General features: G+C 41.5%; 1 protein-coding gene across 1 annotated transcript; it reads right to left on the bottom strand.

Annotated features, from left to right (window-relative positions):
• Positions 1-5,027: 5,027 nt before the first annotated feature.
• dmbx1a (diencephalon/mesencephalon homeobox 1a) lies at positions 5,028-12,968 on the bottom strand. Its single transcript, XM_037084220.1, has 5 exons — positions 12,738-12,968; positions 8,963-9,132; positions 8,428-8,606; positions 7,303-7,702; positions 5,028-7,180 (listed from the first exon to the last, which is right to left on the bottom strand). The coding sequence occupies exons 2-5, from the start codon at positions 9,114-9,116 to the stop codon at positions 6,741-6,743; spliced, it is 1,173 nt and encodes a 390-aa protein (XP_036940115.1). The 5' UTR covers positions 9,117-9,132; positions 12,738-12,968; the 3' UTR covers positions 5,028-6,740.
• Positions 12,969-15,107: the final 2,139 nt, after the last annotated feature.

The following is a 15,107-nucleotide window of genomic DNA, read 5'->3' as shown; positions in this document are numbered from 1 at the left end:
AGCCACAGGGAGGACAAAATGATATACAGGGGGGTTTTTTGTTTTTTGTTTTTTTTTCTTCAGATTTTTGCATGTTGGCCGTTTATAATTTTAGCTAATATCCATAAACCTTTTATAGACATCTAGTTCTTTATTGATGTAAGTGAATGGATCATTTGTATCACATGTTTCACTAAAACTCATAGAGCAGGTGACTCTCTCTGGCATAATTTATTATTCAATTTTAAACAATAGATTTCCTACAATAAATGCACTTGGTTACATTCCATCACTGACTGTGATAAGCAAATGAAAACAGTTTTTTTAGTTGAAGGTGCAATATGTAACAAATGTAAAAAAAAAAAAAAAAAAGGACTACAATAATCAACAGATTGTGAAAGACAATAACACTTGTGAGATGTTATGTCGCAGCTGTGCATTGTGTCAGAGAGATATCCAGTGAGGTTAGCATGTTAGCCAGCTAGCCCCGTGCCTCTATTTTTACTTCAAGAGTTGATAATCCGAAACAAAACAACACTTAAACTCCCACAGTGCTCAGAGCTTCCAGTCCAAGCACAGTCCACTAGTTGAGCTTGATAGCAAACAGCAGCTACAGTTAGCAGATGACTCTGGTGATATGCTGCTCCCTTTCTGTTTGGGATATGCATTTTACACGTGGCCATTTCTTACATATTGCCCCTTTAAACAAATGCTTAATTTTACAGAATAATCTCCTGACAGTCAGGAAACTTGTTAAATTCATTTTTTGGTCTCATAACACTAAACAGGAGAATTCAGTGGGAAAGTTACAGCTATGATAAACGTACATTTTCATGTCATGGTAAACTGCTGCAGCCTCACTCTGATGGCGCATGCAAGACAACATAGAATACATCGAGTTACTTAGACACTTTCTGTTGCAGCCAAAAAGTGTTTCCCCTAAAAACCAAAGACCTTTCAGTTACCTCAAACACAGTCCAGCCCACACACTTCAATGTGTGATCTAAGCATTCTCTGACAGACTCGGCGCTCCATGAACTGGCTGAGAGAAAGTCCCGAGTAGAGCGGCGAGGCCCACATTGGAAATGCAACCGTAGGTTTAGGCCGCAGCCAGATTAAGAGGAGAGAGAATGGGGGTTTTCTTCTCTCTAAGAAGATTACCCGGGGAGGGGTGAGATGGCAGTCAGAGTGTTTAAGAGAAAAAGGACATGAAGAAAATGGAAGATGAAGTGGAACTAAAGGAGGGTGGCCCAGGATACACAGTTTAGCCACCTGTTGTCTGCCTCTTGATATCAGCCCTCTCTTTGTTTCTCTGTCCCCACAACATCTATCTTTGCTCTGTCTCCAGTCGTAGTAACTGTAAATATATAAAGATGAAAATCAGAGTTTAAAAGGTTTATGGGTACAAAAGCGAAAGGATTGTTGCATCATGTATAGGCTGATTTTTTTTAAGCTTTATGTGTTTCCAGCAAGTTTTATGCCATTTATTTGTGTTGCATGTGCATGTGCAGCTGTGAGCCTGGTTGTACTTGGGCTTCCCTCGCCTTTAAGTTCCTGCTGGTGGTTTCCAGGAGGGCTTTGATGTGTATCTGGGCAATGCACTATTAGAGGGATTTCCCTGGGCCTGACAGCTCAGAGAATATGGCAATGCCAGTGGGCTAAAAGAATGCTGGAAACAGGATTAGGATCATATTCTGGCAGACCCTGTCACCTCCTCAATGGGCCGAGGTTTCTAATGCTGGCACTTTTCATTCTCGCCATGGTTAAAACCTTTAAGAGAACCATGGAGAGGAGGGAGAAAAAAGCACTGATTGAATGGTACACTGTGATTTTTGTGTGGGGGGCTTGCTCCGGGGGGCTGAGTGTGTGTGTGTGTGTGTGTGTATGTGTGTGTGTGTGTGTGTGTGTGTGTGTGTGTGTGTGAGTGTGAGAGAGGGAGAGAAAGAGAGTCAGAGCAAGAGATGCTGCAAACCAACGGGCCTGTGTGGGTCGGACACAAACCTTTCTTTATTCAAAATATGTAAAGCTTTACTTTGTTTATCAGTCTTGACTCTATTAGAAACAACCAATCCACTTTCTTTCAGCTCAGATCTGATTCTAATGCCTGAATTTGGATCTTATTTCTTGATAATTATCACTATTTTTATTGTTGTTGTTTTTTATAGAGGATGTGGTAAATCAGATTGCACTTTTTATTGAAAGTAAAACATATATAAGTATGAATTCAATTTAAGCTTTCCAAAGCAATTTATTTTGCCTGTAGATTCAGTAGGGTTCACGTACAAGCAGGGATAGGAGAACAAATTGCTATGGCAACTCCTTTAAATGTGCACTGTGTAGTTTTGGATAAGAAATTCAAGCTCAGAATTTTGATATATACAATATTGTAATAATACAAACTCAGAAACATTTATTTTTCCCTTAAGTGAATAATCAAGCTGTAAGGAAGCCCAAAAGATCAGTTTGTTTGTTGTTTAACCCTTCCCCAAAACAACATAATGTACCTTTAAATATATAACTTGTAACATCTTACTTAAAAAATGTATAAAAACGAAGAAAAATCTAATTTCATCCAAGGTAACGGTGTGTGTCTGTTGGTGGCCACTTGCAAAAACCTCTGTGAGGGAATTAAAAGTGAGGAAGGAAGTTGGAAACTGGGTGTTTAACAGTGAGAAGTGAGAACGGCTGTGATCCCACACTACTTATCTACTTTGGTTCTTATTAAATGGAGATACCCGTAGCAGCAGAAACTGCTCAATGTGTATTTAATGTTTTTGAAAAATGAATTACTGGACACTAGATTTCTACACATGAGTTAACAAGTAACAAAAGGATTAAAGGAGATGAATGCAATGGGAAATATGCAATAATTATTCAGAATATGAAATCTGAATTGGTTACAATGGACTCCTCAAACCAATATTGATTCAGATCTGTCCTATGAAAAAGAAGTAAAAATACTATTTTAGCCGCTCCAACAGCTAAAATCTCAAAGCTGAACTGTCCGACCCAAGTTTTTTAAAGTACTAGGTTGACATGATATTAATTCTTCTGGTAGATTGGATTTTCAGACCTCACACACAAACACACGTCATCACTTGCTTAAAGGAAACTAGATGGAGATCTGTGGGTGTCCATAAATAGGTGGTTATCGTGGTGAATATACAGCCCTGAGTGTTAGAGATGGAAGCACCTGATCCAGCATCAAGGGCTCAACACACTTGACCCTGCAGCAATACAATCTAGCAATCCCTGTTCAACCCCCGGGGCGTGTGTGTGTGTGTGTGTCTGTGTCTGTGTGTGTTTGGGGGATGGGTGTTAAGAAAAGAGAGAACATTTGGAACAAGAGTATTGTGTTATGTTCTGTGGCCCCATGGGAGGAAATCCAGCCGTGTACCTGGACAGATTCCTACCCCGGATAACAAGGACATTCAATTCTGCTGCATATCCACACCACAGCCTTATCAGTCACGCAATCAGGACGCCCTTGGCCGAGGACACACACACACACACGTGTACGTGGTGTAATAAAACACAACAAGGTTAGGGTGAGGTGTTAGACCCACATTAACGCTGCTAATCTGGTGAGATCATCATCCTCCCGTATCCAATTTTGGGACGGTGGTCATTCATAACGGTCGGGAGGGAAACATCTGAGGTGTGTTTGTTATTTACACGCTGAGAGAGGAGAGTGTGTGTTAAAGGCCGAACCAATTAACAGCAGAGCAATGTCACGCAGCCGGGGCGATGCACTTACAGCACATGTAAAGTTTACTGTGGGAAGAGCAAGGGCACGTTTTGGAGGAGCGTGTGTGTGTGTGTGTGTGTGTGTGTGTGTGTGTGTGTGTGTGTGTGTGTGTGTGTGTGTGTGTAGGGGCAGGGTTGGGTGGGGGTCTGTGCGTTTTGACAAACCATGCTGTTAAAGATATAATAGCAGCATAATCACCGCCCCGGGCCGTCATTCTTCAGGATAATGGCCTGCTTATTCACTGGGGATGGCTTATGTCTCCATGCAGCTTTTTTATTTTTCAGATTACGTTGTTCTTTTTCTGTCTCTTTTGCTCCTGTGCTCCGTCTGCCTGCAAATTCTCATACACTTTATTTGTAATTTTTTTTTTTTTGATGTTCTCTTAATTTGACCTTCTTTCATCTCTGCATTGACTTGCTGCTTTTCTCTTTGGTGCTGTCTCTTTGTCTTTTTCCACCTTTTGTCCCCTTACGCTAATTCTTGAGACAGAAGAAAAGATGAACTGATTTCAACTTGAACTCACAATGAGAAATATTTTACTTGATTTCACTCAGATTTTGAATTTGCTAAATTAGGAATTTGATTTTGTCCCCTCTGCATTCTTCTTGTGCACTCAATCTATGATTAATGTGATATAATATGAAATGTAATATTATAGTTTGTTTATTCACTAAAAATGCAGATTACCAGCATTATATCACTAATGTTCTGCTTGTTCTGTATTTCTAAAATCATGCTGTTAACAGTGTCTGTTGTAAGAGAAGTTGATTTTTGAGTCTCATTCCTAACTAAGAATGCTCTGGGTCTTCCAACTTATCAAAAACCTGCTTTTTTGGGATGGCGACGACCTGTTTTACAATCCCAGAGCATCATTATTTGACAAGCTGGGAATAAACTTTTCTTACACATAGCACCTGATATCCATCATATCCATAATTGTGTTTTCATTAGTCTATGACTGTATTGCTCCACCACGTTTCTACAATAGTCCAGATTGGACAAACCAAACAATGGCTGTAGCAAGGGCCTTTCCCACTTTTTGCATTTTCCACGCTCATCTTACAAATTTTTAGCGGCCACTGTAGGGGAGGGTGAGACATGTGGTATATTGTTTTTCTTGCAGTTTGTAACCTCATCGCTAGATGCCCTTAAATCCTACACACTTGACCTTTAAATTGCATTTATATCGCTGCCCAAGATCACACCACACCATCCTTGACAAGGTTTGGCTGTCAGCTCCCCGCCACATTGTGTAAATATTCAGCACACACAGAGAAGTCTTCATTATAAAGATCTCCAAGCAATGTTTTTATTTGCGATTATTTTACAACAACACTATTTCAAGTCTACATTGTTAGGGAGGAGCAAAGGAAACAACACTGCTGATGGTCCACTCACTCTCTCCTCCACCATTATAAATCTATCTACCACTGGACCAAGTAGTTTGACAGAGACATTGGGGGGGGGGACAGTATTAGAATAATATCAACAACAGAACTCAGAGTCAAGACAGCAGTACACAGAGGACACGGGTCAAATACTCACTGAAATCTTCTAACTTAGACTTCAGGCTTTTCTGTCTGGATCGTAAAACACACAGAAGCTGGCAGATTTCCAGAAACTCTGTTCAATTGGTCCTTTCAAGCCAGTGAACACATTTAAAATATTAATTCATCCCAGAGATCATTACACAGACAACCAAGAAAGGAAAGAGGAGGGGTGGACGGGGCTGCCGGTGAGCTCAGCAGATACAATCTTACAATCTGACAGCTAAAGGAATCCATTATCATCTATACAACATAATATGAACTTTACAGTTACCTTACCAGTAAACATTAATAGATAGACTTTTGTGTATTTTACATACTAAAATAATGTGCTTTTGTTTTTTTTTTTCATATGAAGACATTAGCCTCCAGAACACATTAACAGAAAACATGAGAGTCGCTTGTGATTCTCCTCATCAAGTGCTAACAGTCAGTGAAAAGCTGCATGTTTCCTCAAGAGAATATTAAGGCGAGAATAAAATATGCGTTGGGTTCCCAAAAGTCCAAATTTGTTTATCATAAAATTTTATATTCATATTAAATTGTGACAAAGTGATGTCAGTTATGTTGCAACCTTAATTGTGGCCAGACCTTTTGAATTTATAAAGGCGATCTTAAATGGTATGCATGTTCATAATTGCATTTGCCCCAGCTCCCTCAGCCCAGGGCAAAATGTAATTAAAAGCTCTGAGAATTTACTCACTGAAATCATTTTCTCATTATCAAGCCAGCCTCTGTACAAAGTGGCATATTACTGGCCATTAAACTGGTAAATTAGTCACTTTTAATTATGCTGTTGAGGACAACATGGCTTGAAGTTTATTTTTATTCATGTGCTGTTATGTAGTACATGCTATGTACATAACCGCGCTGCTTAATTGAAATGTTGATGGTCCTGTGACAGAAATCTTCACTGCTGCACGAGCGTTATCTTTTTTTCCTCCTGGCCAACAAGCCAAATTCCTTCAAAAGTGCCTCATTTTTTCACATTTTCCTTGTAAACATTGTTTGCATTGTCTTTAAATCTGAGTGCATTCATCATCAACTATGTGTGTCGTGTTCAGTGATTCTTTTTTTTAAATGAGACTGTCCAGCTTTGTGTCTGTTAGAAACATCATCTTATGAGTCAGGAACACTTTCTCTGTGACATTCACTTTATCCGATGCATTAGTCGAGCAATGTTCAATATCTTGTTGTTTTTTTCCCGAGGTTATACTGGACCTTGAGCTGCACAGAAGCTTAAGAAGAGTTGAACAAGCTGTGGAAGTGTGGTCTGTTAGGTGGAGTTCTGTAGGTCCAGTGCATGTTTTATTTTGGACATTTCTGCATGTCCTGTGCCCATCTCATCAAGAAGGGCGTAGTTTATGGTTCCTAAAGAACTAACACAGTCACACAGACACGCAGTGGGATGGGGTGATGTGTAGGCCGAGGTTCTACTTTAAGATGTCCTCCATACAATCTGATTTTCAGTTAGTCATTGTGTCCAGTCCCAGTGAGGCAGCGTGCTGTTTGGCCCTCAGACGCAGGTTCTCGATGCTGGTCGTCTTGTTGTTGTGGCTGCTGAGGCCGCCTGCAGCCGACGCCTGCAGCAGCGGGCTGTTCCACACCTGCTGGGCGTGATGGGACAGGGACTGGTAGTAAGACTGGCAGGGCAGAGAGCCCAGCGGCGCGGGGGGCATGTTAACATTCATCCCCAGGTAGGGGAGTGAAGATGGGGTGGCGAGGTCGAAAGCAGGGTAGTGCACCAGGTTGTTGGTCGCGGCCATGTGCTGGCGGAACTGCTCCTGCAGACGGAACAGGCTGAGAGGGGAGGAGGAGTATGAGTGGCCCTGAGAGAGAGGACCGCTGCTGGCCAGGCCGCTGCTGGACGAGGAAGGGGTCACAGACGGAGAGACCAGGGGAGAGTCTGGACAGAGAAAAGAAGGGATGCTTTTAATTATCAAAGTCAGCTGATGAGGGATGAACCAAGGATAAAGAAAGGAATTCAGCTCCTTGGCTGCGTAGAAGTCAAGTGTCCGAGGTTCTTACCTGGTTTAGGGCTGAGTCTTTTGCAAGCTGGTGAGACATCCCCTGGAGTCACCGCCCTCTCACACTTCATCTCCTCCCTCTGAGATTTACTCTCTTCCTCCCTGTCCGTGGCATTATCCTCCGTCGCCGACTCGCTGCCAGAGTGTTCTGCAGATGTGACGTTCAGCTCCATGTCAAGTGGCACAGGACGGACCACCGGAACCTCTGTCTCCAGAGAAGAGGATGAGGAAGCGGAGGATGAAGGAGGGAGCTGGGTGTCAGGGAGGATAGTTGTGGAGGGAGGTCCATCCTCCTTCTCGCTTCCTCCTTCGCCTGACGCCTCCTTCTGCTTCTGGAGCTGCTCCTTCTGGAGGCTGCGCTGCTTTTTACGGAACTTGGCTCTGCGGTTTTTGAACCAAACCTGATGGCAGAGGGGAAAGGGAGGACGAGTTAGAGGGAGAACAAGAAGAAACAAGTAGAGAAGACTGCAGTAGGGACTTCAGCGCACTTTAAAAGATGGATTTCAGTGAGCTTCAGTGATTGAGAGGCATAGAAGAAGGTTAACTTAACTTAATTAAAAGCAGCTTATCACAATTAAACTTAAATCAGTTTTAACAATGTTAATAGTATTTCAATTGGCTGCGGCTGCCCAGGATTCAAGTCTTGCCTGTGGCCCTTTGCTGCATTCCACCCCCTCTCTCCTCAGCTATCTCTTCAAGGTCCTATATTTTAGCATTATTTCCATGTATATGGATTGCCTGCATTTTACGTTGTGCAGTAATAAATAAGCTTCACAGAATTTCAGCAAGACATAAGAGATAATGAGAAATAATCAAACACTTTTTTTTCTGTTTTTATAATAAAAGCACAGCTACTGTGTAAAGCTCTTTGCTTTTTATTATTACATTTATTGTCCTTCACCCCATACTTATTTAATTTCATTATTCCCAAAAAATAACAATCTCAAAAACAAGATATAAAGTACAGAATAAAACTTTAGAGGTCTCCTTACGATGAAAAATATGTGTAAATTAAAGAAATATAAAAAAGTGATTCACGAAATAAAACCATAATAAATTAATAAAAGCACCTTAACATGCTCCACACACTCACAAGTGTGCACACACGGTATATTTTTCTCTTTACCTGCACTCGGGCCTCGGGCAGGTTGGTGCACATGGCCAGCCGCTCCCTCATTACCACATCTGGGTAGTGGGTCTTCTGGAAGGTCTTCTCCAGCGCTTCCAGCTGCTGCGCGGTGAAGGCCGTGCGGCTCCTGCGCTGCTTGCGGTGCTGAGAACCGTAGCGAGCCTCCAGGATGATGTCTTGAAATGCGCAGCCGTTGGAAAGGAACAACACACGGCAAGTTTATTTTACTGGGCAGGACGAGATGATGAGTTTGTGTGCGTGAATGTCAGCTACACCCCGTTTCCAAATAATAACCTCGCCATGTGTGGCAAGTAGAACGACACCTTTGACCATAAATCAGCCGGTAACATTTGTTTTTAATAACTTTGTCACCTTCCGTCAATGTTTAATTAGTCCATGTGTATCTATTAACAGAGGGCAATTATACTGAACTGCAAACAGAAATCTCATGAAATAAAATAAACGATATACGGAGGCTGGGCAAAAGTGTGTGTGTGTGTGTGTGTGTGTGTGTGAGCGTGCACTCAATTACCAGCAAGTCTCTCGGCCAGTGTGAGCGCGTGCACGGATGGACGGTAGTCGGGCGCGTGCTGCGCCTGTTGCGCGGCCTGCTGGTGCAGGTTGTACATGGCGCTGAGGGAGTTCATGGCGTGCAGAGAGTATCCGTTCACTCCGTAGTGCTGCATGGTGAGAGGTCGCTACCTGCGGGACGGAGCAGAGGGTGGGTGTGATTTTCAGGTGCAGAAAGGGTGTGTATGTGTGTGTGTGTGTGTGTGTCAGTGTTTCACTCAAGGACATTTTGACATTAGGGGCGCGCGGCTGCTGATGGAGCACGTGATCTCAAACCAACCCTCTGTTTTGATAATAAAACGATGTGTCAAGGAGGATCAACACACTTCAACACAGCAGGTCCTCGCGCTTAAGGGCCAATAGATTTTAACGTGCGCACTCAGACAAAAAGTGTTATCCATTAACATCCAATTATCGCCCTGTTCAATCCATTAATTATACAAAAGACTTTTAATTGGGGTAATTATCACTCGTTCTCATAATGAACCGTGACGGATGCCTTATTCATGAATTTATTCACGTCGTTTTCTGTGATCCCGGGGAAGCCAAATCCCCATTGAAAACGTTGCTTTGACAGATCAAGGCGCTGATGAGACGTATTGGAAAATGAAATAAGGAGATTTGTTCCGGGTCTCGGTGGCAAAACCTGCAACCAGATAGCAGGATTATATTTTAATAGGCTATGATTACGGGAATGCTGTCCTCGGTGAACGCTGTTTAATTTGAGTGACTCCTCAAAAATCCATTTTCCTGCATTAACTGCAATGCAAGGCATTTATTCTGGGCAAGTTTGCTATTTATAGTTAACATTTAGGCCAAGATACTTGTACGAACAGATTAATTTCCTGAAGGGAAACCACCATGTTAAAGTCTTTCACATGGCAGCAATTTCCCAAACTCTATTTTGTAGTTCTCCTTCACGACCGAGATTTTCATAGATGAAACGCTTGAGGACACGATTAGATATGTATTAATACTGAGGAGGCTGACAGGAGGGAATATCTCGGAGGCCCAAACAGTTATTATAACTATCACAGGGAGACCACAGGGAGAAGATATAAATCTTTCTGCTGGATGACAGGTACAGTATCCTGGGAACTGGATACGTTTTTGGATTTATTGGTAGAGACTAAACGTTCAGGTTATCCTTGAAATAATGTCGTTATTTTTCTCATTTAATTAGAAGGTTTTCCAACGATCTTTGTGTGAATGCTGTAAATGACTTAAAATGCCTAAAACAGCATTGGTTGTGACACATATTTGGTAAGTAAATCCAGTGTATTTTTGTGCACGATGGAGTTTTGGAGAAGCGATTTAAATCAGAAGACAAAGATTTGTTTTGTTTTTATGCCTAAGCAAACTAAATAAACAAACAATCTTTGTTTTCAAGACTGAGTAAGCAAACTAACCTTTAAGGACAACACGGTTTCAGACTGTTTTTAACATGCTTATATTTGGCGGACCCTGCCACCTCTCTAGCTTCAAACAGTGTCCTGAGCTTGTTTATTCAGTTATGGGAAAAAAATAAATATTTCTGAGTTTGTATTATTGCCTCATTAATATTGTCAGTGTTAAAAGTTTGTGTTTGTCTACATAGTTCCCCTTTAAATTATGCTGGTTATTCATTGTAATTTTAAATAATAATTGGTGTCAGTTTGACCAAGGTCGCACTCTTTTACGTAACCTCATTACTGTTGATTATGACTTGATAATTTTTAAAAACATTGAATTTCAATAGCCTATATAATAATAATAATAATAATAATAATAATAATAATAATATACTCTGTTTGATATGTGTCTTATAAAACGGAAAAGACTGGGTGGTCGTTCTTGAAAGCAGTTTTTTCTATCCACTTTTCTGTGTGTGTGTGTGTGTGTGTGTGTGTGTGTGTGGGTGTGTTTGCGTGCGTGCGTGTGTGCGTGCGCGCGCGCGATGCCCGCAGTGCCCATTCCCAGCCTATTAAGTGGCTGCGGCGGCTGATGAATGTGATCAGAGGGCAGTGGGGAATAGTTTAATTCGCCGGGACAGAAGGTGCTTCGCTAAACATTTACTTTACTCCCCCAAGTATTTGAGTTGAATGGGTCCCCCCCCCTCCGCCTCCCCCGTCTCCCCCTCCCCTTCCCCTCTCTGGCGGCCTCTTATCCCATCGCCCCGGGGCAACGTTTTGGCTGAGATGTATGGCTTCTCCGCGGGTAAAAATATGCATGTTGATCCCCATTTGGCTCCCCGTCTAATGGAAGTGCAAATAGGTTTCGACTGCGAGGCCCTCCATTTATCATCAACGCTGACACGGACGGACGTACAGTGGGACCGGGGTGGTTAGCTCTGGGTTTGGAGTTCCCCGCGTGTGCGGTTTGCGTGCGCGCGCGCGTGTTCTAGTAATAGGCCAACGATTTTTCTCTTGTTTCTTTGCCCTCAGACTGCGTGTTTTCCTCTGGAACTGGAATTGGATTAAACCTCAAATCAGACACAAATGTACGAGTGAAAGAAAGGTATACAGATTGCTTCGACTGTATAGTCTCCATATTTCTGTTATTTTACACCTGCTTGATGAAAGTTTAATGGATTTTTAATGTCGCTTTAGTTAAGTACAGACAGCAATAATCGCGATTGCAGCTGCATGTGTTGTACGCAAAAAAAAAAAAAAAAAGAACTTGAAGCTTTCCCCCACCTTTTTTTTATATTTACCCCTCCATCTCTGGCTAGAGCCTGTATCCTCCTGCCCATATCCAGTTCAGCACAATAGCTCATCACCGTGAGCCTGTCAGCGCTGTTATTGTCATTCATAAGCCTCTCTCTGCTCCAGGCACTGGGCCCTCCTGGCAGCCCTGCTCAATGCTTCGATTATCAAGCCGTCATTATGTAAATTGGCATGTACAGTGCAACTCTTTGATCCGGCTAAATTAGGAAAAATGTTATTTGCTAAGAGCCCCCAGGGGCATGAGTCGACCTGACAATCTGCTCTTTGCTGTGTCACAGTGTAAACTGTCAGAGGGCGAGAGACATGTGTGCGATTTTTTTTTCTCTCTGAGCTGTTATTATGAAGGTTATCTGTTATGCAGGGGCCAGATTTGAAATTTGAAGGTACTTCAGCGTCTGGTATTGAATTGTCAGGATTTATCAGGTCTGTTGAGAGGCATTTTAAGATGTGAATATGACTGCGATAATTATTGTAGGTTGTTTATTAAGCAAAAAAAAAGGACAAGAAAAATCTTGCGGTTTTATTTTATTTTTAAAAAAATTATAATTCTTAAGTTAAAACCTTTTAGAAGAGATTGGGATCATGTGCGTAGCTTCATTAAAACTGGAGACTTTTATTTTGATATTTTCCTTTTTGGGCTCGCGCATCAAACAGCCCAAAAGCTAACGCTTGTTAAGTGTTTAATTTATTTGTAGCCTAGCTTTAATTATTTGCCCAGTTTTTTATTATTATTACTTTAGCTCTCACATTAGTGAAACTTAAACATATACGTCTGTCATATTTATGAAAACAGACAGAAAGCCGCCTCCATCTCCACTAAATTAAAAGAGAAAAATCAATATTTGTCAAAGGCTAGTAGGAAAACAACTTCACAGACAGTTGGAATGTCATTCTGGTTCGGAGACACCGGCAGCTTTGATGGCATGACTTTTGAAAAAAACAATATGAATCGTTTTCACAACCATTAAAGAATGTTTTTACACCCTGTGAAAAATACGACGAAGTGAATACAGAGTTGTTCAAAAGTTTTACCTCCTGCAGAGACACTTGTCTTCTCCGTCACTTCGTACACAGACGGCAAAGCTCCTCCACGTCCTCGGGCTCTACTTCTCTCTCAGCTGCCCCGTGCTGGTGTTTAAATGCCTTCTGTCCTCTCTGTCCTCTCTGTCCTCTCTGAGACAACAGCTCGGGCCGCTCGGTGTAAAAGTCCTCCACTCTGTTGCTTCGCCTCCAGTCCGCTCCTCGCGCTGCCTCCACCTGCTCCTCTCGTGTTCAATACCGCGAGTGGGAAGCCGCCATCTGCTGGAGCGCGAGAGCCCGGTGGAGGGATTTTAAGGAGAGCCTCGCGGGGACCATGCTGGCTTCCCATTGGTTCCCCGTGCTGTCAGTCAAGCGAATGAGCTCGCTGTCGCTCTCTGACTTCTGAAGTTATTTTTCAAATAAGATCGATTTAAGCGCAAGATGTCCGATAAATCCCCCCGTGTTTGTCCACACGTTGTTTGGATTTATTTACTGATTCTGATAAACATTCAGAAAATTAAGCTTTTTTTTTTTTTCAACGGCTCGATGTTGATAAATTGTTTAAATATTGATTTGTGGTTCACAGTACAGGATGCCTTTTATTTAATTGCATATTTGCTGTCATATAGTGATACATTCTTGTGTATATTTATTGAACTCAGTCATCGATTTGAGGTATGTAAAATGTTCCTGTCAAGGAATCTCAATGGAATACACGTTTTACATTGATAGAAAATAAAAAAAAAAAGTAAATGAAAAAAAATAGGACACACTTTGTCATCACATTTTAAACATTCACAACTCTGATTTCTCGTGTCTAAAAAAATATTTTATCTGTTCTTGGAGCGTGAATCCGCTCGCCTCTCCTCAGTTTTCGTGAGGCAAAGCCACCAACCTTTAGTTTGTTTGCTTTTCGGCTTTTTCTCCATGCCACTGGAGGAGAGAGAGACTTTAGAGAGATGGCTAATAGATGCCAGGGCGCTGCCTTTAGACTCTCTCCCGGCCTGGGAGGATTTGGGATGGGATAGGGGAAGACAAGACGCCATCTCAGCCTCCAAAAACCCCTGTCTTAAAATGACTGCGGGTAAGAGGATTAGGGCAATAATGCCCTTCTCTTCTTGAAGGGTTTTCAGAGAAGATTTCTTCTCCCGGAGCAAAACCGTTTAGGTAGGGAATTAAGGGCAGCGCAAAGTAGCCTTTTAATGTAAAGCTTGCATATTTTGTTGGGAGATTCTTTGGGGAAGTGCTCGGCCTGTAACGCAGTTTTTTATCTCTCACCATGTTTCTCACTCTGAACACAGTTCGACAGGAGACAAAAGATTTCGTGGAATAGAGAATATTTGCATCCATGAAAACACAACTGCACCCAAAGGCACCGAGTGTAGGATACTCATCGCAGAGTTGTGAGCTATGAGTGTGTTTGAGGGAGGTCTTTTCATGTTAATCTTCTAAGAAGAAATCATGTCTTATTTAGATTTGAATTTTTTTCTAAGTCGGATTCTAGTTTTTGAAAATGTATTTTAAATGTTGAAATACAAACATTTAAATGAAGAAAATGACATGACAATATTGGGACTTTATAACCAAAATCATCCAATAACGTGAGGGCTTCCTTTTATAATGGAGCCTTCTGTTAACTTGAGACGTATCAAATGTTCGATGTGTTTATTTGCTAAAATGTTTAATTAAGGAAAAAATGTGAGTAAATAATTGGCATATTTACCAAGACATTGCTCCTTTTATTGTATTTAGGCCTATTATTTATATGTATTTATTATTATTATTATTATTATTATTATTATTATTATTATTATTATTATTATTATTATTATTATTATTATTATTATTATTATTCACTTATGCAATAAGTCCCATCTCCACCCTGCACCCTTCTAAATCTGTTCCTCTTCAGTCACCTCAAACTTTTTCCATGTGTGCATCAAAGTGTTTCTCCCCTCGCCTGAAAAAAAAAAAAAAAAAAATCGTGTGCCTCTGGTTTCTGTCGCCTTGGTAGGCTCCTATCACTCGGTTTCTTCTCCGAGGTCTGAGAAAGAAAGAGGATTAACTTGTGAACCAATGGAAATAAGAACTTAAACGGGAGGTAAATCTGGCCACTGTCTCTTTGTGAGGACCGTCTCTAAAGCAATTAAAGCGAGAAAGAGTTTCTTCTCAGCGCCTCTCCACCTAAAGCTCCTTAGAGCGACTAGAGCTGTCCAGCGCATCTGAAGGGCTTAAACGCCCAAAAAACAGCTCCCCTTACCCCTGTACACCCAGCCCTGCCCTGCTGAATACAAGGTGCTCAAACAATGACCTCACACTATTTAAAAAAAAAAAAAAAAAAAAAACATTTGGAAAAAGTCTCATATCCTCGTGTAGATTTTA

This window comes from Acanthopagrus latus, chromosome 21, assembly GCF_904848185.1.
Source record: "Acanthopagrus latus isolate v.2019 chromosome 21, fAcaLat1.1, whole genome shotgun sequence".
In the NCBI taxonomy this organism is placed as follows: domain Eukaryota; kingdom Metazoa; phylum Chordata; class Actinopteri; order Spariformes; family Sparidae; genus Acanthopagrus; species Acanthopagrus latus.
The sequence above is the reverse complement of the archived record's forward strand: the minus strand, read 5'-3'. Positions and strand labels throughout refer to the sequence as shown.

Coding starts and splice junctions, on each gene's coding strand:
- dmbx1a (XM_037084220.1), bottom strand. CDS start 9,116: ATGCAGCACTACGGAGTGAACGGATACTCTCTGCACGCCATGAACTCC. Junction 8,607..8,962: donor ACTGGCCGAGAGACTTGCTG/GTAATTGAGTGC, acceptor GCGCATTTCAAG/ACATCATCCTGGAGGCTCGC. Junction 7,181..7,302: donor AAGACTCAGCCCTAAACCAG/GTAAGAACCTCG, acceptor TTCTCTGTCCAG/ACTCTCCCCTGGTCTCTCCG.